Source organism: Typopeltis vanoorti, chromosome 13 (assembly GCF_054136105.1).
Source record: "Typopeltis vanoorti isolate ZY-2024b chromosome 13, IOZ_Tvanoo_1.0, whole genome shotgun sequence".
NCBI classification, from domain to species: domain Eukaryota; kingdom Metazoa; phylum Arthropoda; class Arachnida; order Uropygi; family Thelyphonidae; genus Typopeltis; species Typopeltis vanoorti.
The window spans coordinates 119,825,277-119,853,235 of NC_143561.1; the positions used below are offsets into that span (position 1 = coordinate 119,825,277).

At 35.3% G+C, this 27,959-nt stretch overlaps 1 protein-coding gene across 1 annotated transcript in view; it reads left to right on the forward strand.

Moving 5' to 3' along the window:
- LOC150100499 (E3 ubiquitin-protein ligase RNF13-like) overlaps positions 1-27,959 on the forward strand; it is a 249,565-nt gene that overhangs the window by 90,683 nt on the left and 130,923 nt on the right. The window contains exon 5 of the mRNA XM_090403100.1: positions 9,658-9,783. Within this exon, the coding sequence (XP_090259226.1) occupies positions 9,658-9,783 (126 nt within the window). The remainder of the gene's footprint in view (positions 1-9,657; positions 9,784-27,959) is intronic.

A 27,959-nucleotide genomic window follows, 5' to 3' on the forward strand; every position in this document is an offset into this window, starting at 1 on the left:
TGGTCGAGTCTGGGAAAGGGATAACATCCATTCAGAATGTAATCCTGCCTTTCAGGAATCTGATGTCGAGGTAAGGGTTGGCTAATTGAAGGATTGTTGTTTTGAAGATCTGATAAATTGTAGATTACTATATTGATGTTATAAAATTAAATTATGCTGGTATAGTGGGAAACCAATTGCTTAGAAATATTTGTAATAAGAGAAAAATTAGTGAGGTTGGCTTAAGGACCAGAGCTAGATAACTGGGAGGAGACCTTCACACAGCCTTTTATAGAATGTTGAAAACTGACTGGAGCTTCTGACATAATGTCCAATCCTCAAATTCCCATGGTACACCTTGTTAATAAATATCCACCTGGATACTGGATGAATGAGAATGTGCCATTAATGATCTGTAATTTAGTTGACAATTGTATTCTTATTGGCTTAAATCAAAATGATGGGCCAATATAATGGAATTCCATGTTGAATGGGGCATCATCTAATTAAACACTAGTGTAGTTTTCATCAGGGAACCAGGGTGAATGGTGAAAAATCTGCTATTGGAACTCCAAATCATCATCACCAGAATTCAAGATGGGCACTATCAACATGAGTGGCATCAACAGAAAAAAAGAGTGTGTAAGGAAGCTGGTTAGCCGAAGAGAAGTGTCAGGTCAATGTTATTCTTTAGGATGAGAGTTTCAATTCTTTATATTTCGGGTATCTCTGAACTGATGTTAGAAATCTTCAAGAGATACTATCTACATATCCCCCCTCCCCCCCCTCCCATCAACAAACTCCTCGTGGCTTCCTTCTTTTGATGATAAACACTCTTTTTTTCTTCTTAGTTTACCAAATGCCCTGTGATTGCCACCTTTCAATCTGGACACACCAGATACTCTGTGGAAGATTAAAAGAATGCTAAAAATATATCATTATTAAAAAATCTGAGAAACCTGGTTGAGAACATGCTTACTCCACTAGTGTATCTTATATATTCTTGTAGACAGCTTCCGGCATTGAGACCACATATTTTAAGATAAATAACAAGTTAAATAAAATATATCCTACAAGATTCATAAGTTGTCAGACTTTTCAGGGGCATTAGCAAAAGTTGTTTCTGCTTTCTTTTCTGTACAACTTTTGCTAATACCAATGACGTTGCAAGTCTGACGACTTGCGAAACTTATAGGTTATATTTTATTAAACTCATTATTTATCTTAAAACTTGGTCTTAATACCGGAAGCTGTCTACAGAATGCTAAAGCACAGAAATTTACATATTTATTATGTATTCTCGTGTCTATTCATATACAAAGATCATTATGCTCCAAGTTTCTCAACATTGTTACTTCATACTTCATGGAACATTCTTACTAACATTGCATTCATAGCTTGCTACTCTGATTGGATTCATATCATTAGCAGCACACCCCTTTCTCTCCTGTACCTTTTACCTATACTGTACCTTTTACCTATCCCCCATTTAGAAATAACTGCCTGCAAGTGTCGGTTCTCATTGACATGAGGCCACAGTGTATTCCTAAGGTAACAAACTCAACCCCATTTGTTCTGATATACTCCCGGTGTTTGTATACAGATATATGTTAACTCCATTCTTCTTTTTGTATTTACTTTGTAGCCCTTGGTTCAGTTGGACAACTTGCAGATTTTTATTTGTATTTTATACCCTACTGATGGAGAGATATCCTTGCATGTTCCTTAATAATTTTGAACCTAATGAGCACAGTCATCCTTTGATTATACTTGCCTTGCTTACCATGCACATTCATAGGTATTCACCATTCCTCCTGACATAATATAAGAAACGCTAACCACTCGGCCAGCCAGGCTGGCCGAATGGTTAGCGTATTCGCTCCCCAGCCGAAAGGCTGTAGGCTCGAATCCCGCCATGGGCATAGATGTTTGTGATTATCTGTGGAAATACTAGTGGTGGTGATCGGCGATAGATGTTGGTGTAGTTGTGGTCAGTTGGTGGATTGTAAGTGGTGGAGATAGAGCTGTAGAGTGGATACCCTCCCTCGATGAGTTCTTGGACTCCCTGGAGGTGACAAATAATAATAATAATCCAATTTTCCTCATTCTCTATATTAGGTCTCATACCAATAAGTAATTTTTCTATGTTGATATCATATGCACTCAAGTGCATGCCTTGTTTCTTATATAAATCCATCAAACTCTCCACACTCCGAAAAACTCGCAACTATTCCTTCAATACAGCTAGTATATTGAATTGTTTGCCATCACAGTGCCTAATTCATTGCTATCACATCATGATAGAAGACCAGTGATTTTCACTTTCATTCTTCCAACAATCCTTTCGTGCTTTTTCTTATACTTTATTTATCACTAGTTAAATCATTTGTATTTGTGAGAACTACTATCTGTTTGCTGTTTTTCTATAACATTTGTTAAATGTTTGATTTTTGCTCCTAGAAACTTGGAAGTAGTAATCTAGTCATCAGTGGCATGTTTTATAAATGAATTGGCTATCATATTACATACTTTTTTTATATAAATATTCACCCTTACTTAACTGATTATCACTCAGTGATATCTTTACATGCTCTGATATTTTGACTCATTTTGCTGCTTATTATTATTATTTTTATCCTTCCTGTAGTTCTCTAAATGCTGCTTCACTTTTTTCCCAATCCCGTGACATCAATCGGTGTGATATTTTATTATTTTTATTTATTTATTAGTCTTGATACTTCATAAGTTGTTTTTTATATCCTCATCTTTATCATCACAACTTTCATTTGCTGTGATAATGAATGGTGTTACTTTGTAAAAAAAAAAAAAAAGCTTTATAAACACTTTTTCAGTTGCTTGCAATCGTTTTTTTTTTGTTATTTAAAAACTTCAAGCTGTTCTATAGGTTTAGCTAATTATTTACTCTTTCAAAGTATTCAGACATGAAGTAAACAAGTATTTCTACTAAAGATTATACTGATTTCACAGCAAATGAGTAGGCTTCCTTATCATGAATAGTTTCAGAATTCAGTATTACGCAATCCAGTTTTTTAATCTTTCCTACACAAGAATTTTAGTTAAGTTGGCAAGAACTCTCATACAAAAATGGGTAGACAGACAAACTATATTCTGCAAGGAACAGCATGGGTTAGGTTTACTAACAGAAGGTCACATTTTATAACAATGATACTATTAGATTTTACTAAGGCATTCGATAAGATACCACATGAAAGACTGTTACTGGAGAATAAGGGTTTGAAATATAAACTCTTGACTTGGATAAGTGAATGGTTAACAGACAGTTATCAAAAAGTGGTATACGGTGGGTGTGAATCCGCCAGATTTAAGATGACCTCCAGGTCAGTTGTTTGTTGATTATGCAAAGATATGCAAGGCAATCTGGGATGCTACTGATATCAGCACTTGCAGAATGATTTGAATAAACTAGAAATTTGGGCAAATGAGAATGGCTATTAGTTTAATGTTAGTGAGTGCAAGTCGTACTTTGGTGTGATGAGATTTCCAACGGCATATTAACAGCTACAACTGAAGCTATGGATCTTGGTGTAATGGTGTGAAATTCAGAGGTCACATAGCAAAAATTACAAACACAATGCAGAGGATAATTGCTTTGTTGAAGCTAACCTTCACATGTAAGGATGAGGAAGTAATTTTGCCTCTTTACAAGGCTCTGTGCATATATTTGGCCTCCTGGGTTCCGAGGGGATAAAGATGATGTAGAAAGGGGCAAAGAAAAGTTACAAAGATTGTATTGGGATTATGGAATTTAGATTTTGAGGATAGATTGTGAGTATGTGGACTAAAGACTGGGGTTAACATGAGAAAGATAAGGAATAGTATGACAGCTGGCTTGTGTGATATATAACCTCCCTCATCAAGTCCTTAATCCTCTGGAGGTTCTGAGATGATAATAATGAGACCACAAGTCCTGTAGCAAATGAATGTAGTGTATAGGCTAAGAAACTTTCAACAAGCCTTTCCTGAGCAGGTTTTATATCCAAATCTCATAATAGAAGAAGAAGACATACAGACTTTTTGCAAACTGCCTTCAGCTCCAACATTTCATTCCAGTTTCTAATATACAGTTCATTCCGAATCTTTGGAATATTTTCTGAAGAGCTGATTTCTTTCTATTAATAATTTTAATCAGCTTCTTATTGTATTCATAAGGATATCAGGAAAAGTATTTTTGTATTCCCTTGATAGATTTATCCTAAGGCAGATATTAAAAAAAACTAATTAGCAGGATATTTCCTTATCATATCTTCCATTATTTAACTTGCAGCATCCATGGACTCGGGAGCAATCCTACTTTTCAGTTTTCTATATTTGCAAGAAGAAAAATAACCAGAAGCTAATTACTATCAAAGTAATCAAATAGTGATCAAAGTTTTATGCAAAAAGGAGTGCTGTTGAAATTTACTGCTGATTACAAGTTTCTCTCATGAAGCAGTTGTAGATGCAAGTAATGTATGTTACTTGGTATGAGGAATAATGAACAGGATGGTGTACTTGACCTGAATGACAGATCATGAAGTGTTGAAAACTGTAGCTAATTGTTTCCATATGTAGAAAGCTTTGCAGTTAATCAGAGACAATTGGCAACAAAATCATCTCTGATTATTTGACAATTAGCATTGAAAGTAAACATTGGATTAACACCTAGGCAACAAATTGTGTTAGAGCCAAGGAATGGCTGTTGTTTTGTCAATTTAACAACGCAAGGCCACGCCTAAATGTAATCACTTCAAGCTGAGGAATCAAGCTGAAGTTGTGAAACATCCTCTCTGTAGCCCAGACAAGGTTCCATTGCATTTCTGCTTATTTTCTAAATAGAAGACATATCTTCTAAACTCTAAATAGTTATAAAAAACAAGAAATCCACCCACAAAAAACATCAAAATCCAATCAAACAATCCACCAACATTATTTCCAAAAACAAACTTTCCACATCCACTTCACCAACATCCATGCTTTAAACAGCAATATAAACTATGTGCATCACCACCTACCATCATCTAAAACAGAAGTACTTATCAGAACCCCAATTGGCACCCTCAACTGCCCAAACTACACATTACAGGTCTTTCTGCCACAAGGGCTGCACTTGTGCATTAATCAGAACTGACATACCATTCCAGAGACTGCACATTCTTGAATCCCCACCATTTGGTTTGCTTTGGCTCAAATTTCTATACCAAACCAACCTGCCCTTTTCATAAGCTTTCTCTATCACTCTCCGAAGCAGATCAAACAGTGGGGATTCAAGAATGTGCAGTCTCTGGCATGGTATGTCAGTTCTGATGAATGCATGAGTGCCACCCTTGTAGTGGAAAGACCTGTATAATGTGTAGTTCGGCAGTTGAGTTGCCAGTTGGATAGGAACAGTACTTCTGGTTTAGATGATTGTAGGTGGTGGTGCACATCATTTATATTGCTATTTAAACCATGGATGTTGGTAAAGTGAATGTGGAAATTTTGTTTTTGGAAATTAATGTTGGTGGATTGTTTGATTGGATCTAAGCTTGACTTTCTGCAGTTGAAATACCACAATAGTGAGATCATCCTTCTTGGGTACTTCAATATCCACAATTCATATTGGTTCCCCTTCTCCAGTGTCTTTGGCCAAGCAGGCAGGGATGCTGAGGTATTTGTCATCAGAATAACCTGAGACCTATCACAGATTATTCTGACAACCTCTTCCAATTTGCCAACACACTTGACCTCTTCCTAACAAGCTTCTTTTCCAGGTATACTGTGTTTGTCAGTTCTCCTCTTGGTAACTCGGACCACAACCTCATACAAGTCTCTTTTGCCACAGAACAACCTTCACCCACCAGTTCAGTCTTGTTTCCTTTGGCACTACAACGGTGCCAACTGGGAGGACTTCCACGGGCTTTCGATACAATAGATAGAAAATACATGATCAAATTCCTTGAAAAAACTAACATAGATCTATATTGTTAATCTCATTAAGCATAAGCCCTGGGGACATCTATAGAAACCAAATTGACTATATAATAAGCAAAAGATTCCAAAATGCAATAACACAAACAAAAACATATCCTGGAGCAGACATAGGATTGGACCACAACCCAGTGATTGCAAAAATCAAAATAAAACTTATGATACCAAGCCAACCATTCATAAGAGAAACTTATAATTCAGACTCACTTAACAACCAAGAAGTTAGACTGCTTTATAAAAGAATTCACAAAATCAACAAGTGTGACACCCCAACTCACATAGAAAATAGAACACCAATTGATGAAATTAACATGAACTGGCAAACATTCAAGAATAGCATCAATGAAGCAGCCAAAAATACACTCCCACAATTGAAAAGGAATAAACCTTGGATGAATGAAAAACGTTGATGGAACAAAGAAAAAAAGTTAAAGAACACACCTGAATATAAAAGCATGAATAAAGAAATAAAAAAAGAATGCAGGAAAGCCAAAGAGGAATGGATTAAGAATAAATGTATAGATATAGAAAACCTTGATAGAAAACACAGAAGCAGAGAAATGTATGAAAAGATCAGAGAAATGACAAGGACAAATACTGCAAATCATGCAAGTGTCATTAGAGACTCAATAGACCATATTCTAATGGATAAAAAAAAATCGTGATAAGATGGATTGAATACACAAGGAAATTATATGAACAACAATAAAGAAATGATATTCCTGAACAGACTGATTTAGAAGGACCATCCATTTTACTCTGTGAAGTTGAAAATGCTGTCAGAAAACTAAAACCACATCAAGCTGCAGGAATAGATAACATCTTGGCAGAATGGTTGAGGGCTCTCGATGAAGGAGGACTGAAATTTCTAACAAAATTATGCAATAAAAGATATGAGACTGGATTTCTACCCAAAGATATTAATCACTCAATTTTCGTTCCAATTCCCCAAAAAACAAAAGCTACAAGATGTGAAGAGTTCAGGACAATCAGTCAAGTATCAAAAGTCCTCCTATATGTTATTCTTGAAAGAAATAAAAGAAAAATAAACATAGAAATAAATGAAACACAAAGTGGTTTCACAGAAAATGTAGGTAGAAGAGAAGGTATTTTTAACGTCATAACTATCATAGAAAGATATCTAGAAAAATAAAAAGATGTGTACCTCTGCTTCACAGATTACAAAAAGGACATTCGACAATGTCCAACATGAACAATTAATTGAAATCCTTTCAAAAATAGGCATGGATGGAAAAGACATTAGGCTATTAACTAATCTTTACTGGAAACAGACTGCATCTTTGAGAATAAATAGAGACCTCAGAATTCCCAGTTCGGAAAGGTGTGAGACAAGGCTGTCTTTTCTCCGATTCTCTTTAACCTGTACACAGAAAAAATATTTAATAAAATTAGTAACCTCAAAGGAATCAAGGTGGGGGCAGAAATATTAAAAACCTAAGATATGCAGATGACACGGTTCTTCTAGCTGAAAACAAATATGGCCTCAAAACTCTTATAGATGAAACCCTCAAGTACAGCGAACAGTATTGAATCAGTTTCAACTTTAAAAAGACAAAAACATGATAATTTCAAGAGAAAAGGAAATACCAAAAATATGCATCAATATAAAAGGAAATAAATTAGAACAGTGCAAACATACATATACCTTGGACACTTGACCACAGAGAATGGCAGGACAGAAGATGAAATTAGAAAAAGGATTGCAATTGCAAGGTCAACTTTCAACAGTATGAAAAATCTACTAACATCTAGAGAATTAAATCTGAAAACAAGACTAAGAATCTTCAAATGCTACATATGGTCTATGTTATTATATGGAGTAGAGACATGGATACTCACCAATCTGAGTGTGAAAAAACTGGAGGCCTTTGAAATATGGATGCTGCAAAGAATTATGAGGATATCATGGAAAGGCAAATGAAGAGGTACTAGAAATGGTAGGCGTAAACAGGAGCCTGATGAAAGAAATTAAAAAGAGAAAAGTCAGCTATTTGGACATATTTTGAGACATAATTGTCTACAAAGGACACTTCTCGAAGGAACTGTTGAGGGAAAGAGGAAGACAAAGACTGGAGTGGATGAAAAATATAGAAGACTGGACCTATCTCTCATATGAGGAATGCAGCAGAGAGGCGCAGAATAGGACATGGTAGTCAATCTCCTGGAGGGAGAAGAATACCTGACAGGACATTAAGCAATACTATCAAGACACAGAAGCAATAGTGAAGTTTAATAAGATGGAAACAGAAGAAATAAAAGGAGTTATGCAGGACTGTCTACTTTCACCATACTTATTTAATATATATGTAAGTAAAGTTGTTGGGGAAGCTCTAGAAGAATGTACTGGCCTCTTAGTAAATGGAACTAACAGCACCCATATCAAATATGCGGATGATATAGTCCTTATTAACAGTGAAGAAGATCTGAAATCCATGATCAGCAAAATAAACCAAATTAGCGATAAATATAATATGGGTATAAATTTCACTAAAACTAAAATAATGACAATAGGGAAAAAAAGAAACTAGTTAACATTGATATTGATAATAAATATATTGAACAAGTAACTCAATTTAATTATTTGGGATCACTTATCACTGAAGATCTAAATTATATGAAAACAATAAATCATTAGGTTTAGGTTGATCTGTAACAGGAAAGCTAAATAAAATTTGGAATAAAATAAGTAAACAGCTGAAACTAAAAATTTACAATCAGTGGTATTGCCTGTGGTCCTCTACAGATCTGAAAGTTGGATAACAAAGAAAAAAGAAGAAATAAAATTATACAAGCATTTGAATCAAAATGCTTATGAAAAATAAACCAAACTAAATGGACTGAGAAAAAGACCAATCAAATAGTGAGGAATGAGCTGATCACAAAGAACTAATATTAGTCAAACTAAATAAAAAGAGATTAAAATGGCATGGGCATATAAACAGAATGAATCAACAGAGAGAGAGATTACCTTACATTACCTTATAGGAACAGAAAACCACCAAACGGACTGGGGACAGACCAATGATAAGCTGGATCACTAATATTAAGAAACCTGATAAGATCAACAGCCTTGAAGATCTTTCAAGAAAGACTTTATTAAGAGAAGAATGGAAAAGATGGACTCATGAAGTACTCAACCCGTCTTGATGGAAGAGAATCAGTCATCATATAAAAATATAGTTATTGAAAAGAAATATTTTCTGATATGTAAATTGAGTGATAATTTTGTTTTTAACAAGTAGCTTTTTTTATGATCCAGTCACGAAAGCTTGAAAATCTAAATAGTGCAAATGTTCATGGGTCATAGTTAAATCAACTGGAAACCTCTGCTCTAGAGGGAAAAAATAAGTTGTTTTTATTATGAACACATTTAAGCTTCTAATGAACAAGTCATACTGGGTGAAGTTTCTAAGGACTTAGCAAACATCCATGCTATGGTAGGATTCAGACCCATAGTCTCTTGCTCGCAAAGCAGAGACACTATACCCTCAGCATCTAAGGTTCTACAGAACCTTGTTGACCTAGTGTTTTTTAATGAATTAAGCAAATGCAACTCCATGGTTTATAAATTAGGAAAACAGTTAATTTGTATGCTGTATGTAGGCAATATGTAATTAGTATTCTTTAATGCATATATATATAATTAATTTTTGTTTTTTCATTATATAGGGTTTAATTGTAGAATCAGAACCAGCAGATGGATGTTTCACAATGGCGGAACCTAAATTTCTGACCAACTTTACTCTGAGCCGATTTGTCTTAGTTTCTCGAAATCATTGTCTAGATTTTATAAAGGTAAGAATCGTTATAGAATATATTTTAGTGTTCCGTGGTGAACTGAATGATTTAAAGCAAAATTTGTTAAAAACACTAACAGACCGGGTTAGCAAAACTTATTTGATAATTGCCTCTGTATTCCAACCTAAAGCTAAATTTAGTTCTAACTAGTATAAAATTTTTTATAAATTGTTATGAAAGAAGGACATCTTTGTGAGTCTTTTCAGAAGGTAGGAATGACATAGTGTTCAGTGAATGCAAAAATATATATCCAATGGTTGAAATGCAAATTGTCAGTAACCAAATATATAATCTTTCAAATAGACTATGGATTTTGATTTTGAAAGATTAAGAAGTAAAAATTAAATTGAAAACTAAAAATAAAAAGTGAGCTAGATGATAGCATTTTGTAGGGATCTTCTTCATATTTAGGCAGAACAAAAAAATTAACTCTGCTTCCCCATGTGATTCGAGATTTTGGAAGGGTTGAATTTGTTCAAAGTAGTGGAGAGTTTGGATGGTCAGAGATTAAAGAAAAGTATTTATTTTGTTTAATCTAGTTGCAAGCTTAGGTGTTGTCCGACTTTATAACTTATTTTAATGGTATTACAACACCAAACAAAACTACATTATAACAGTGTTTATTAACTGATTTATATTTCACTGGATTTCAAACCAGCATCTACAGAGGCAAAACAACATGCTAATTTGACATGTTACGATATGTCAAATTAACACCTTTGATCCTCTTTCCTAAGAGGATCAAAGAACGAACTCGATCCTCTAGCATATCCTGGAGTTTATGAAGTTCCCTATGACTTAGCCCTACTGTAGACAGATGGGAAGATCTCTTAGCATCTGCTTTGGAGAACATAAGAAATACATTCACTACCATTATAGCAAGTTGGGATTGGCAGACCATGCTTTGGACACTACACAGGATTAGATGGAAGAAAACTACTGTGCTACATAGAAGTCATTACAGAAAGACTGTTTTTAGAGTAAGCAATGGCTATGAAGCATTCTCTTAAACTTATATGGTTGCATTAATCTGCTAAATTTGGGAGACTGTCATTTTAAGATCAACTTCTACTTAACTGTAATACTTCCTTTATTCAGCATTAGAGGGTACCAAATTAGGACTTTTGATCTTTTGTCCATTACAATTTGGACTGTTTCACTTGCTCGTTGTTGTAAAGTGTAACGTTGTTTTGCTCTGAAGATGCTGGTTTCAAATCCAGGGAAATATAATCCAGTTAATCAACATCCTTATATGTATATAGTGGGGTGCTTAACAGTCAAAACTATATAACTGAGAGGAGACCTCCATATAGCCTTCAAAGGAATACAGAGAACCGACCAGGTCTTCTGAACTAATGTCCAGTCCTCACCTTCTCGTGGTGCACCCTGTTAGGTATCTACCTGGATACTGAACGGACAAGGATGAGCTGGCAATTTGGGATTTAGCCGACCAAATTGTATTCTTATTTGCTTAAAACAAAATTTCAAATGACGGTACAACATGACAGAATTTCATGCCGGCTGGGGCGTCGCCCATTTAAACAAGGCCCCGCTGTTTTCGCCAGGGAACCAGGGCAAACAGCAAAAAGTCAGCTAATGGAACAAATCCTAAAACTTACCCCAACTCAAAATTACCAGTGTTTAAGATCGGTACTATCAACATAAGAAGCCTGAATGGCAAAGAAATGGAGCTAGCTGAGGAATTAGATAAGTACCACATCGACATAATAGGGGTGACTGAAACAAAAAAGACAAAAACTGGTGAGATCTTTCTGAGCAATAAATACAAAATGTTATTTTCAGGCTATGACACTCAAAGAAAAGGAGTAGCCATAATATTCAACACTAAATACAAGGCTAATTTTCTTGAATGACAGGCAATTTCAAGTAGTGATGTGCGCAAATATAAGAATTGGGAAACTGGACAATGAGACTTATTTGTGCCTATGGTCCCACATCTACTAAGAGTTCTACTAAGAAGGTTCTACTAAGGTAGAAGTGGGCGAATTTTTTGAGTCTTTAGAGAAAGCAATTGACACAATGAAAAATGAAAAGTTGGACCTTGTTGGGGATCTAAATAGCAATCATACTACTCTGTTACTTACGGATCTAAGTAGCAGAGTAGTATGATTGTCAGACATACAAAAATGTTTTGGGAAAATTTGGAGAAAATAGCAAAGCTAATAATAATAGCAAATACCTACTGGATTTCTGCTCAGGACACGGACTGGTTATTACTAACACCATGTTTCAACGTAAAAATGTGCACAAATTCACATGGAGAGAAGAGACAAGGAATAAGAAAAGTCTCATTGACTACGTTATTGTTGATAGTGATGTTTCTCCCTGGTGCAGGACACCAGAATGTACAGAAGATTTGAAATTGGAAGTGATCACTATTTAGTCTTGAGCAGGATAAAAGTAAATTTTATATTGAAAAGAACAACATGTAAGAAAGTTTTAAAGAGAATAAAAAGTTCAGCAGCTCTCAGATGTAAGCTGTATGCTAAAATACACAAAGATTATTGAAGAAAAAAATGAAAGAGTTTGAGAACAGGAACCAAACCTTGGAGATTCAGTGGCAAACCTTGGAGAAAAACCTGATTAATTCAGCCAGAGAGGCCTGTGGTGAGGTTGTGTCAGGAACTGGACAATGAGACTTATTTGTCCTATGGTACCACAGAAGGTTCTACTAAGGTAGAAATGGAGGAATTTTTTGAAGCTTTAGAGAAAGCAACTGACACAATGAAAAAGAAAAGTTGGTCCTTGTTGGTGATCTAAATAGCAGAGTAGGAAATGATTGTCAGACGTACAAAAATATTTTGTGAAAATTTGAAGAAAAGAGCAAAACTAATAATAATGGCAAATACCTGTTGGATTTCTGCTCAGGACATGGACTGGTTATTACTAACACCATGTTCCAACCTAAAAATGTGCACAAATTCACATGGAGAGAAGAGGCAAGGAATAAGAAAAGTTTCATTGACTATGTTATTGTTGATAGCAATGTTTTCTCCCTATTGCAGAACACCAGAGTGTACAGAGGATTTGAAATTGGAAGTGATCACCATTTAGTCTTGAGCAGGATAAAATTGAATTTCATATTGAAAAGAAGAACATGTAAGAAAGTTTTAAAGCGAATAAAAGTTGAGCAGCTCTCAGATGTAAACTGTAGACTAAAATACACAAATATTATTGAAGAAAAAATGAAAGAGTTTGAGAGCAAGAACCAAAACTTGGAGATTCAGTGGCAAACTCTGAAGAAAACACTGGTTGATTCAGCCAGAGAGGCATGTGGTGAGGTTGTCTGCAAGGATAGAAAAATCAGAATTCCATGGCGAACACAGGAAGTTAAAGAGACAGTGAAGGAAAAGAAGAAAGCATATCAAAAGTTCCTGGCAAATAAGTCAGCTTGTGCTCTTAGAGAATACAGAGACAAATGTAAGAAAGCTAAACACTGTGTAATATTGGCTAAACAAAAGTCATGGGAGGACTTTGGCAAGAACAGAGAAAATAAATATCAAGAAGGTGACAAGATATTCTGGATGTTGTTGAAGAAGCTCAGAAATGGAGGAAAGAGTGCTGTAAAAGGAATTAGAGATGATAAAGGTGACATGAAATTAGAAGAAAAAAAGATATCCTTGAAGTATGGAGTAATTACTTTGAAAAACTGCTAAATAAAACAAGCAGTGATGACAGCACAGTGGTAAAAAACACTGACCAGGCATGCAGTCAAGAATACATATCCATACATGAAGTAGAAAAAATCAAAAGCCTGAAATGTGGAAAGGCAGCAGGAGTAGTTGATATTCAATCAGAAATGCTCAAGTATGGAGGTATAAAAGTCTTGCATTGGCTGCACTGCTTAGTTCAGAAGGGATGAATTCCCATGATTGGAGTAGAGCTCTCATAGTACCCATATATAAAAAGGGAAATAAAAACTGAACTGTGTGAATTACAGAGGTATTTTCCTACTGAGTGTTCCTGGGAAGATCTATGCAAGTATACTTGAGAAACGGTTGAGAAGGTTTGTGGAAAAGAAGCTTGGTGAACAACAAGCTGGATTCAGGCCAAATAGACTGTCAGGATCAGATTTTAACTTTACGACAGATAGTTGAGAAATCATGGGAATATAACAAAGATCTGTATTTAAGTTTTGTTGATCTGGAAAAGGCATATGACAAGGTGCCAAGAGAGAGAGAAGCTATTCCAAATGCTACAGTTATATGGTGTTAATGGGGCATTATATCAAGCAATACATAGTCTTTATTTGAGTTGTAAGTCAGCAGTTTGAATTGAAGGAAGTACAGGAAGATGGTTTAATGTTAAATCTGGTGTCAGACAGGGATGTACATAATATCCTCCCTTATTCACTATGTATATGGATCACATTATGAAGGAAATTGGTATTAAACCTGATATCAAAATTGGTGCTGTTAATCTCAGCTCTTTGCTTTATGTGGATGTTATACTTCTAAATAAATCCGCTACAAGTCTGCAAGATTCCCTGACTAAATTGAATTGCTGTTGTAATAGATATGGTATGAAGGTCAGCATTAAAAAGACAATGAAAATAGGCAGACACATTGAAAATTAAATATGGAAATAGACAACAGTATCAACAAAGCTGATATGGTAGGAAGTCAATTGAATAAATTCATATTTACTAAGAGAGAAATTAGCCAAAACACTAACTTAGCTGTATACAAGACCGTGTTTAAATCAATTTTAACTTATTGTTCTGAGAGCTGGGTTACAAGTAAAACACTTGACCAAACGCTAGAGACTGCAGATATGAGAGTCCTGAGAAAGATTAGGGGCATGAACAGATGGCATCAATGGCAATATCATATTAAAAACGAGGATATTAGGAAAGAACTTGATATAGTCAGCATCGAGGAATGCATTAGCAGAGCTAATCTCAGGTGGTATGGTCACTTAAGCAGAATGGGAGAAGAAAGATTAGCAAAAGAAGTGTTCTCTGCCAGGTTGGCAGGAAAAAGACCCATAGGTAGACCAAGATTTAGGTGGATTGATACAGTAAAAAGTGCCTTAGAAGACAGAAATATAAGACCTGATAATATTGGAGTCTTGACATTTAACAGACTGATTTGGAGGAAAATTGTAGATGGGAATTTAGTAATGATGTAAATTTTTCATATAATAGTATCATATCCTGTACACCTCTTGAGGGTGTATATATCAGGAATTTGATGATGATGATATATATATATAGTGTGTGTTGTAATACTTAAAATAAATTATGAATTTTTTTACATTATAAAAGTTATGGAGATAACTACCGTGTTAGAGCAGAACTTTAGTTTAATATAAACCAAAATGAGCACTTGCCGTTTTGACCTTCATATCAAGGGCATCATCTGGAACATCACACACATATATATATATATATATATACAAAGAAACAAGTTGCACTACAATCTACATGGTTTGCTAAAGTTACTGACCAACCATTACAACAATTATTGGCCTGACCTCTCGTGCGGAAAAGAAAACCTTTACTACATCAAAGCTAGAGTCCTATTATCTATTAGGTTACAAATTTAAATTGGGCTGGTGAACAACATGTTTATTTATATATATATATATATATAAACATAAATTTCAACCAACTGGTATAGAATAGTTTCCAATAAAAGCTGAAAATTGCTTCACGTCCTAAAGTATGCTGGAAACTAAGTAGACTGAGTATGTGCCAACCAAATTCTTGGAATTTTTATGCCACCATTATTGTTGTGATTAGGGTAGTTAATCAGAATTTCTACTAGAGGTCAGGCCAATAATTGTTGTAACTGTTGGTCAGTAACTTTAGCAAACCATGTAGATTGTAGTGCAGCTTGTTTGTTTGTATATATGTGTGTGCTCCAGAGAATGACCTTGATATGAAGTTCTAAATGTCGAGTGTTCATTTTGGTTTATATGAAACTAAAGTTTTGCTCTAACATGGTAGTTGTCTCCATAATTTTTTATGATGTATTCTGATCACCCTGTAAGCATGAAGGAAATGAATTTATTTTGTTTAATTGCATGAGGGAAAGATTAGATAGGGTCTTTTTATGTTGTTGGTTCATATTGTTAAAGTTTCTGAGCATTGTAATTTTGATTTTTTTTTTTTTTCTTGGATATCAGTTATGGTAACTTTCTAAATTTTAAGGGATATGTTTAATGTATTGCATGAGTTATATTTCAGTAGTAAAACTTTTGTTGACATTAGTGTGTTTGTTTGCAGTTTTTCTGTATGATGGAATGTAAAGTGGTCAGGTATAGGGACATTGCATTTTCAGTGATGTTCAAGTAAACTGGACTTTAAGGAGCAGATAGTGGATTCAATGTAGCAAATATTGCTGCCTGATTGAAAGTTAAACTTATAAATGACAATGCCATAATAACACATCAGTCTGAGATTTTGTGGCTTTGTGTTTTAGTAAATGCTTTTATTTTTTGTAAGTAGGATATTTAAAGATGCATTTGATGGCTTTGTAGATATTATGAATATATAGGAATTTTAAGTTGCATGAAGGCACACAATTTCAGGCTGTGTGAATCACATAATCTATTAATTGTTGAGAAACTTTCCAAGAGCAGAAGATAGCTTTTAGGCATATGATCTCTTGATTTAAAGCAGTGATTGATGATGACTATTCATAAGCATTAATGAACTCTGTTAGTACGATGAATCTTTTAATACAGTAAGATTGGTTGATAGGGAGTGGAAATGAAAGAAATTCCCATTATTGGTGGATTTGTGGGATATACCATAGTATTGATATTGTGGTCTGATTTGGTTAGGATCAAATTTAAGAAATTTATAGATTTAACTTCTTCGTATTCAATAGAGAAGTGGTTGAAGGTGTTCAAAGATATTAACAATTTTTGTATGGCATTCTCATTACCAATACATAGAACTTCATTTACATGTTTACCATATTAAGAAATCCCAAGGGGAGAAGGGGACCTGGGATAAGACTTTTTTCCTTGGGTGAGGAAAAATCTTGCGTGTTGACCACTAATGTTTTGACTCATGACAAGACCAAAAATATGTTGGTAAATGTCATATTTAAAGAAGTTTGTTGTGATTATTACTTTAAATAGTGAAATATCAGAAGGGGTTAATTTTGTATGTTCCATTTAGTTGTCATTTATAAGCTGTGTGTGTGTGTGTGTGTGTGAGAGAGAGAGATGTTCAGAGTTTCAGGAAAATCAATATTGAGGAAGCATTGAGGGAAAAAAGATAGAATATTGTCAGGTGATATAGTAGTTTGTTTTATATGAAACCATAAACTGAATTTTTTTGTAATTGTTTAATTGTGAGATAAATGTTGATAATTTGGAGTGTGTGTGTGGGGGGGGGGCTGTTGCAGTGTGTTTTTGTGTGAAATTATGATTATATTTTTATTTGTCCAGAAACAGTGTATTTATCTGTTTTATGTTCTTTGAATTAATGTAGAAGTTTTTTCAATTTGTTTTATAACAATGTAATTATTTTAAGTATTGGCATCATTGATGATAATTTTATTTTATTATAATCAGTTTTATTGATTATAATGTAATTAAGCTGCATATTAAATACCTGAGTTTCCAGGAAGCAGGGCTATAAACCCTGAAAGTTTACAGATATTCTAACTTTTCTTTCTGTCAATGAACTTTAATCTGATGAGCGGTTGTGTAATTTAGTGCTTGTGTGAAATTGGCAATTTTTATCTGTTTTGTTTTTTTTTTCATCAGAAAATTAGAATATTATAGTGTATTAGTGTAGATTTTTGTTTTTTTTTATAGTATTAGTATATTTATAACATTTATTGTGATATTTTCTTCATGGCACCAATGCAACGAACAATGGAAGCAAAGATCACGTTGTCTGGCGATTTGAATTTGTGGGATATTATTCAGTGCAGTGTATGCGAAATGTATGTGTCAAGAAAATTAAAGAATATGTGGAAGGAGTTGAAACTGGAGAGAGAGAATATATGTTAAGTGTTTTAAAAGTGAGTGTCTGTTAGGTAACAAGAACACAATAAATACTGATGATAAGATGGAAAATGATGTTAATAATATAAAACATATGGCTGTGGAAATAGAGAAGAACGAAATGGATATCAATATAGAAATAGCATGCTTAAAAAGAAGCATAGGATAAAGTGGGAAAAACTGCAGAAGTGGAAAGAGTTAAGCAGGGCTGAAAAAAGAAAGAAGCAGGTGATCCAAAAGAATAATAAAGACCAACTGAACAAACAAGAAAAAAATGGAGAAAATTATGTACGGAGACTCAATAATCAGGGAGTACTTAACGAAAGTATTTCAAAATTGTGTTTCCTGGGTGCAAAAATTCATGCCATCTGGATGCAAAAAGGTAAGTTGAAGAAAATGATTGCCTTGGTTGGTACCAATGATTTGAGAGGCGAGAAGTATTCTGTGAGGGAGGATGTAAAGGAGTTGTTAAAATAGGCAAAACTGAAGAGCAAGAAGGTGAAGATTGTAAGTCTCCTACAATGCTATGATAGATGCGAACTGAGGAGGAGGGCATCGATAGCCAATTAGTCTATACGTAGATTGTGCAAAAGAAATGATGCAGAATTTGTGGATCTGTGGTCTCTGTTTGACAGAAAGAAGAATTTATACGATGCAAATGGACTGCATTTGAATGGTTTTGGTGTTAGATGTCTGGAGAGAGCTTTGTTCACCGAGCATGCTGACATGCGAATTCAGGGAAACTTAAGCAATTAGGGTTGAAGCAAATGAGTGTGAGAATGACCAAGTGAGGAATCTAATCTCTTAAGCAAAAATATTGAATAGGGTAATCAATTCAGAAAGTAAAGATGGGTGGGTAACTAAAGGGATGTTGCTGCTTTTGTATACTAATGCCAGAAGTATCAGGAACAAGAGGGGTGAGTTTTTGGCATTGATTAGTGCAACATTGCAACTAATCAATTAGTTGGCTAACAGCAGATGATGTAATTACAGAGATTGAATGTGAAGGGTTTAGAATTTTCAGGAAAGATAGAGAACATAGGATGGGTGAGGGGAGTACTATTGATGATAGCGATGAATTGCAACCAAAAAGAATAGGAGATGGCAGGAAAGTTTCTGTTCATTTGAAGCATTGTGGGAGAGTATTGGACCTGGTCATAGGATTAGAAAAGCTATCCGTAACCAAGTTGACAACATTGCCTCCAATTGGCGAAAGTGACCATGCGGTCTTGACTTGAGAAATTGTAAAACATGAAGAATATTCTATCAAGAAGGGGTACTTGTGGAACTACAAGGCAGGTGATTATGACATGCTTAGTAAGAAACTTAAATCTGTATCATGGCATAAAAACACTACAGGGTAAGGATCTTAGTAGTGCATGGGGTATAGTTAAGGGTCATCTAGAGGAAGCAGTATTAAATTGTATACCTCGGATAAGGAGAGTTAATCGGCTAGGAGTTAGATGGATGAGTAATATCATTAAGCATGAGCTGCAGAAGAAAAAAATGCCATGGGAGGTATATTGAGAGAAAGGAAGGTACCAGCAAACTCATGAACAGTACAAGACTCAGGCAAGAAAGGTGAACAGCATGGTAAGGAAGGCAAAAATCAGATTATGAGAAGAATTTACCCAAGCAGGTCAAAGGAAATCCCAAAGAGTTCTTTCGTTATGTGGCAAGTAAGAAGAAGAATGGCCATGGAAGATTAACCTTAACGAGTGAAGATGGTCACGAGGAGACAGAAGCGGATAAAATAGTTGAGTTACTGAGTGACCAGTTTGAAAGTAAATGTCTTCCTAGTGAAGTTACTGCTATTACCTATGTGACAGACACTAATGTGGGAACAGAGATGAATGAATTGGAGGTCCTTATGATATTACAGAATCTCAATGGAAATAAACACAGCTGTGGGATTAGGTGGGATATCAGCTAGGGTTTTGCGAGAATGTGAAAGATAACTGGCAGTTCCTTTGACTAAGCTGTTAAAGTCTCAGCTCTGGTAGAGGTCCAATGGAGTTCAAAAAGGGCAAAATTATTCCTTTGCATAAGGGAGGTTCGAAGACTACAGTAGCAATTTATAGACCAATCGGTATCTCAGGTGTGATGGGAAAAGTATTAGAAAAATTGTTAAAAAAAGAGAATTCTAGAATGGGTAGATAAAAAAAAAAATATACTGTATGAGGGTCAACATGGCTTTATTTGCTAACTTTTTATAATAAAGTAACAGCTGATTTGGATAAAGGAAATGGCTACACGACAATTTTGCAAAGGTATTTGACTGAATACCACATGAAACAGTGTTACACAAATCAGAAAAAATGGGGATGGATATGACTGGTTAAGTGGATAAGAGGGTGGCTGCTGGATAGATATCAAAAAGTGGTATATGGAGATGCAGAATCAAGGTGAAAGCAGGTGACTAGTGGTGTGCCACAAGGTTCTGTGCTGGGACCATTGCTGTTTAATTTGTAGATAAATGATATAAGAAATAACCTGAAAGGAAATATTCAGTTTGCTGATGATGCAAAATTAGGTAGAGGCGATGTGGAAAGTTTGCAGGATGATTTAAATAGGCTGTCAGTATGGGCAAAAGATAATGGGTGTCAGTTTAATATAGAGAAATGTAAAGTTATGCACTTTGAGATAAATAGATTACAAGCCATTTATCACATTGATGGTACGTACTGTTGTACTGTACTTCAGGAAATATGTGAAGCTAGAGATTTAAAGGTGGTAGTCGACAGAGAGTTAAAGTTTAGAGGACATATTGCTGAGGTAGCACATAACATTACTTGGCTAATGAAGAACACATTAACAAGTAGAGATAAGGAAGTTGTAATTCCTCTTTATAAGGCCATGATATGCCCACATCTGGATTACTGTGATCAAGTCTGGTCCCCTGGGTTTCTTGTGGATGTGGAAGCGGTGGAGAGGATTCAGAGGCGAGTGGCCTGTGGAATATGCCCTATGAGGATAGATTTTAGGTATATGGATTGCTGAAGTTGGTTGATAGGAGTAAAAGAGGGGATGTGATAGAAACATTTAAGTTGCTTGAAGGGTTTTATAGGATAGATGCAGGGGATTGTTTCAGCATTTGGCTAGAGGGACTCGAACAAGGGGTCATCCCTGGAAGTTGAATAAAGGTGGAGTGTGTGGACTAGATTTTTTGCTTGGAGAGTGATGGTTGCCAGTTGTGAGTGCTTTTTCTGTTAATAGGTTCAAGGAGAGGTATGATAGCATACCACCATTTCAGATTGTGTGGATAGATTGGGTCTCCCGTGATGAGTCTTCAGACTCCATGGAGTTGCCTGTATTATTATAATCTAATGCTATAAAATAACTTTGAAACCAGTGAATATTTTTAAATTGTCATGTAACAAACAATTTATTATTAGTAATATTAGTATATTAGTAGTAGCAGTATTTATTTATTTTATAAAATTAGAGTACTATTATTCACAGCTCCATCTTATATAGTTTTTTCCATTCACATCCACAAGAGGTTGCAGAATTCATACCAGATTGATGCCATGTGTAGAGTGGCATTAACAGAGAAGTAATTTAGTCTTTTCTGAAGAGCTCTAAAATGTAGTCGGGCAAATACTTCAGGGAGAAGACTGTTCCAGAAAGCAGTGGTGGGTGGAATGAAAGCTGATTGGGAGTAGCAGGATTGGTGGTTTAGCAGTTAAACTCTAAATGGATGTTCTGCAATGCTATTATCAGTTTAGCAGAAATGGTGGTATGCTTTGCTGTTGTAGGTTTAACAGAAATGGGCAATGTTGGATTCCAGATCTGCTAAACAGTGCCCATGGAAGTTTGTATAGAAAAGACGATGCAGAAAGCAGCCATCTGTGAAACGTGAGTGGGAAAGAAGTGGGGGGGGCATAAGTAGCTGAACTACTCTTTTGGATTTTTAGAGAGGTTTTCAGTGCATTATTCTAAATGTGAGGATACTATTTTGAGGTTAGGAGATTAGTACAGTTAGTAGCTGGACAGATGAAAAGTACATTAAAAAAAAAAAGAATGTCAAACTTTTTGAAGAAAGCGGATACTATAGAAATGATGTGTCTGTGCCAGGACAAGCTAGAAGTATGTGTTTATCCAAGAAGAGACATCTAGTCTGGTTATTGAGCTGAGTATTATCAAAGGTAAAGGGAGAAGAACTATGTTTTTTTAAGATACTAGGTTGTCATCACCCCGTTGAATGATAGTATGGAGATCTTTAGCACTAGTTTGGTTGTAAATATCTTAAAAGCATGGGATGTTTGAGCACTGCAAAATTTGTGGTTGTATGTGGATGTGTAGGAGGAATGGAGAGTGGTTTCATCAGCAAAACTATAAGTAGGATTTGAGATCAGTGACAGGAGGTAATTTATATATAGAATGAAGAGGGCGATTGATAATAAGTGGGCATGCTTATTAACATGCCATTATCATTAAAAAAAAGTGCCTCCATAGTGCAAGTGGAAGAATGACGGTACATTGCTTCCTTTGATTGGAAAAGGCCTAAGTTCGATTCTTGTCGTGGTGGGAGGAATCTATATATGGACTTTTTCAATCGAAGGTAAGTTAACCGATCTCATACGCAGGTAGCTGGATTTTTTCATCCCGCATACAGACAAAATGGGCCTTTCAGAACACACGCAATTTACAGACAAAAAAATACAAGTTGTGGTGGAGGCCAGTGAATGGCGTTGATGTAGATGTTTGGTTGTACAGTGGATGATTGTAGTGGTAAAGATGGAGAGCTGTATAGTGGGTCTCCTCCCGCGATGAGTCTATGGACTCCTTGGAGGTGTCGCAAATAATAATAATTATTATTAATCAACTAGGAGCCAGTTTCTGCTGTGTTTGAGGTTACAGCAGTAAAACAGTTTTTTGCAGGCTGGGTGCCTATCTGGTAGGAACGAACTCAGTGGTAACATATCTGTAGAAGGCTTCCTGATGGGCTATAAAATATCTGCCACTAACTCTGCAGGGTTGTGCCCAGTAGGAGACTGAGTTAATGATATGTAGGGAGCATTATCTGGGGTTACACTTAGATGTGGAAGTCTGGACACTCTCTGTTAGTGAGTTATGTACACAGGTCATGCCCCTGCCATTTGTTTCCTTAATCAACAATCTAACATGAAAGAATCATACAAATACAGGTAATCCTCGTATAACGCGTATGTTAGGTTCCATAGATAGAAATGCCGCGTTATATAAATCGCATTATGCGAGACTCAGATCACATACAAAAAAGTAGGGATATGTTCCGAAATCATCAAATTCCTGACGTGTACCCTCAAGGGGTGTACAGGATATGATAGTACTACATGAAAAAATTATGTCATTACTAACTTCCTATCTACAATTTTCCTCCAAATCAGTCTGTTATTTGTCAAGACTCCAACATTATCAGATCTTATCTTTCTATCGTTGAAGGCACTTTGTACCGTATCAATCCACTTATATCTTGGTCTTCCTCTGGGTGGTTTTCCTGCCAACCTGGCAGAGAACACTTGTTTTGCTAATCTTTTCTCTCCCATTCTATGTAAGTGACCATACCACCTGAGATTAGCTGCTAATGCATTCCTGGATGCTGACAATGTCAAGTTCTTTATTAATATCCTCGTTTTTAATATGACATTGCCATTGATGCCATCTGTTCACGCCTCTAATCTTTCTCAGGACTCTCATATCTGCAGTCTCTAATCTTTGGTCAAGTGTTTTACTTCTGACCCAGCTCTCAGATCCATAAGTTAAAACTGGTTTGAACACTGTCTTGTATACAGCTAATTTAGTGTTCCGACTAATTTCTCTCTTATTCCATATGAATTTATTCAGTTGACTTCCCGCCATACCAGCTTTGCTGATTCTGTTGTCTATTTCTATATTTAATTTACCATCTTCACTAAAAATCAGGCCTAAGTAGCTGAAATATTTTACTTATTCCACAGGTTCTCCATTCACAACACAGTTGAAATTTTCAATGATTCTGCTTATTTTCATTGTCTTTGTCTTTTTATTGCTGACCTTCATACCATATCTATTACAACAGTTATTCAATTTAGTCAGAGAATCTTGCAGACTTGTAGCGGATTTATTTAGAAGTATAACATCATCTGCATAAAGCAAAGGGCTGACATTAACATCTCCAATTTTGATATCATGTTTAATACCACTTTCCTTCATAATGTGATCCATATAGATAATGAATAACAGAGGGGATAATGTACATCCTTGTCTCACACCAGATTTAACATTAAACCATCTTCCTGTACTTCCTTCAATTCTAACTTGCAACTCAAATAATGACTAAGTATTGCTTGATATAATGCCCCATTGACACCATATAACTGCAGCGTATTGAATAGCTTCTCTCTTGGCACCTTGTCATATGCCTTTTCCTAATCGACAAAACTTAAATACAGATCTTTGTTATATTCCCATGCTTTCTCGACTATTTGTCGTAAAGTGAAGATCTGATCCTGACAGCCTCTATTTGGCCTGAATCCAGCTTGTTCTTCACCCAGCTTTTCTTCCACAATTCTTCTCAATCGTTTCTCAAGTATACTTGCATAGATCTTGCCAGGAACACTTAGTAGGGAAATACCTCTGTAATTCTCACATTCAGTTTTATTTCCCTTTTTATATATGGGTACTATGAGAGCTCTACTCCAATCATCGGGAATTCGTTCCTCTGTGCAGGCTTTCTGAACTATACAGTGCAGCCACTGTAAAACGTTTATACCACCATACTTCAGCATTTCTGGTCGAATATCATCTACTCCTGCTGCCTTTCCACATTTTAAGCCTTTGATGGCTTTTTCTACTTCAAGTATGGATATGTATTCCTGACTGCATGCCTGGACAGTGTTTTTTACCACTGTGCTGTCATCACTGCTTGTTTCATTTAGCAGTTTTTCAAAGTAATTACTCCATACTTCAAGGATATCTCTTTCTTCTGTTTTCATGATATTTATTTTCTATATTCTTGCCAAAGCCCTCCCATGACTTTTGTTTAGCATTCTTGCATTTGTCTCTGTATTCTCTAAGAGCACAAGCTGACTTATTTGCCAGGAACTTTTGATTAGAAAATTAAAAAATTAGGACTCCACCATGGAGTTCTAATTTTTCTATCCTTGCAGACAACTTCACCACATACCTCTCTAGCTGGGTCAGTCAGGGCTTTTTTCAAGGCTTGCCACTGAATCTCCAAGGTTTGATTCCTGTTCTTAAACTCTTTCATTTTTTCTTCAATAATCTTTGTGTATTTTAGTGTACAGTTCACATCTGAGAGCTGCTCAACTTTTATTCGCTTTAAAACTTTCTTACATGTTATTCTTTTCAATATGAAATTTAATTTTATCCTGCTCAAGATTAAATAGTGATCACTTCCAATTTCAAATCCTCTGTACACCACTCTGGTGTCCTGCACCAGGGAGAAAACATCACTATCAGCAATAACATAGTCAATGAAACTTTTCTTATTCCTTGCCTCTTCTCTCCATGTGAATTTGTGCACATTTTTATGTTGGAACATGGTGTTAGTAATAACCAGTCCATGTCCTGAGCAGAAATCCAACAGATATTTGCCAGTATTATTAGCTTTGCTCCTTTCTCCAAATTTTCCCAAAATATTTTTGTATGTCTCACAATCATTTCCTACTCTATTTAGATCCCCAACAAGAACCAACTTTTCCTTTTTCATTGTGTCAGTTGCTTTTTCTAAAGCATCAAAAAATTCCTCCACTTCTACCTTAGAAGAACCTTCTGTGGGACCATAGGCACAAATAAGTCTCATTGTCCAGTTCCTCATTCTCATATTTGCCCACATTACTCTACTTGAGACTGACTGCCATTCAAGAAGATTAGCCTCGTATTTTGTGTTGAATACTATGGCTACTCCTTCTTTTCCTTGATTGTCATTGCCTGAATATAACATTTTGTATTTATTGCTCAGAAGTATTTGTCTTTTTTGTTTCAGTTAGCTCCATATCTTTGCCATTCAGGCTTCTTATGTTGATAGTACCGATCTTTAACTCTGGTGATGTTGAGTTGGGGTGTGTTTTCAGATTTTTTCCAGTAGGCTGACTTTTTGCTGTTAGCCCTGGTTCCCTGGCGAAAACAACAGGGGCCCCGTTTAACCGGGCGATGCACCAGCTGGCATGAAATTTCGTCATGTTGTACCATCATTTTTTATTTTGGTTTAACCAATAAGAATACAATTTGGTCGTCTAAATCCCAAATTGCCAGCCCAACCTCGTTCGTTCAGTATCCATGTAGATACCAACAGGGTGCACCACGAGAAGGTGAGGATTGGACATTAGGTCAGAAGCCCTGGTCGGTTCTCCGCATTCCTTTAAAGGCTATGTGGAGGTCTCCTCTCAGTTATACAGCTTTAACCCTTAAGCACCCCATATAAACAACAATGACATCCAACAAAAATATATTTTTATTTAATTCAGGTAATTCATGTAAGTTAAGAAAATATATAAACTATGACACAAATACATAGTATAAAATTATAAAAATTACAAATTGTAATTAAGCTTCATTGCACGTAATGCATAAATGTTTTAGGCAAAATAAAAATAAGTACATATTTTAATCTTTTATAGCACGAGGATTTGAGGATTGGTTAATAAACATTAGTTTTGTCATGTAATCACCTGATGCATTACTACAAAACAGTAGAGTAATTCTGTCTTTGGAAACTTTGAATCCAGGAGCTGATCTTTAATTTTTGCGAAATATAGGTGCGTTTTGGCATTTTTTCCAATATAACCCAGATTCATCAGCATTGGACACCTGGTTTGCATTATAAATGTTTATAAACTTTGAGAGTTTTTTGTGTGATAAGATTTCCATCCAAAGGAATTTTCTTTTGAGTGCATCTTCTTTCCAAATCATTAGAGATTTCTTCATTTTTCTCTTAGAAAATTGCGTACACAAGCAACGAGCTTTGCACTTACAGTTGACCCAGCAGTAAACACTTTCTCGGATTTTATGTTCATTTTGTTTGATTGTTCGAATTGTTTATTCATTTAAATTCAAAGTCCTTACTTACACAACTGGTTTTTCTCCATTTTTCAACCGATCCATGATTTTAATTTTTTTTCTTCGAGACGAATTTTCTTTTCAATATTCATTTTTTTCCCTTTCAATGCAATTTGTGGCCATTACTATAAAAATAATTTTTTTACATAGAAAAGAATTACATATTAATTATGTATGTAACTCACCAGAAAATAAAGTGCTCAGCTTGCGTTAACCCCTATGATTTTTAATGCGCTTTCTTGGCAGAAAACGAAGACAGTTTTCAACAATAAACACTTTATATGGTATACAGTTGACATACATGCATGCTAAAGGGTGTTTCCCTTAATTTAAATTTGCTACTTATAATTATTTGTGTGATACAGGCAGACACAAATTTAACTAAAATAAAATTTGATTTTTAAGTCGCACGGTGAAAACTATATGAAAAGATAAAGGGTTACTACAATTTCTAGACTGTTTTTGTCAAAACCGCATTGTATAAGTACCGTGTTGAACAAGGGTTACTACAATTTGTAGCCCGCGTTATACGAGGGTTACCTGTACTAGCCTTTTAACTGCAGATACAAAAAAAAACTTCCATAAACAATAACAAAAAAACATGAAAAATAGAACCAAAAATTGGAAAAAATAATAAATAAATATACCACCCCTCCAAAAAATAATGCCAAAATTTCTTCCAATTCAAAACACTGTAGAAGGAATGGATGTGAGTTTTGGGATGTCTAGAGTGAGTTTGAGGGAATATTGGATTTGTATAAGAGGGACAGCCTACACCTGAATGTGTTTGGTATCAGAAGTCTTGAAAAACTAATAATTTATATGAGACCTAACACAGAGTCAGGAAAACTAAATTATAATGGAAGGAATAGCGAGAATATGAGTGCAAGAGCTACAATGTTACATAATTGTGCTAATGACTGGAATGAGCATTATTTTGATTTTCCAACTGTGTCATGCAGACTGCAGACTAGGGTATACAAAAGAACATGCAGGCAGATTACCACGAATGGTAGGATTATCAGAAACAAACAGGTAGAGTTTGTTGCCTTGGTCAATATGTTGGGACCTCAGATCGTAGGCATTAGTGAGACTTGGCTATCAGAATCAGACATACTAACTGGTATCGAGTGTAAAGG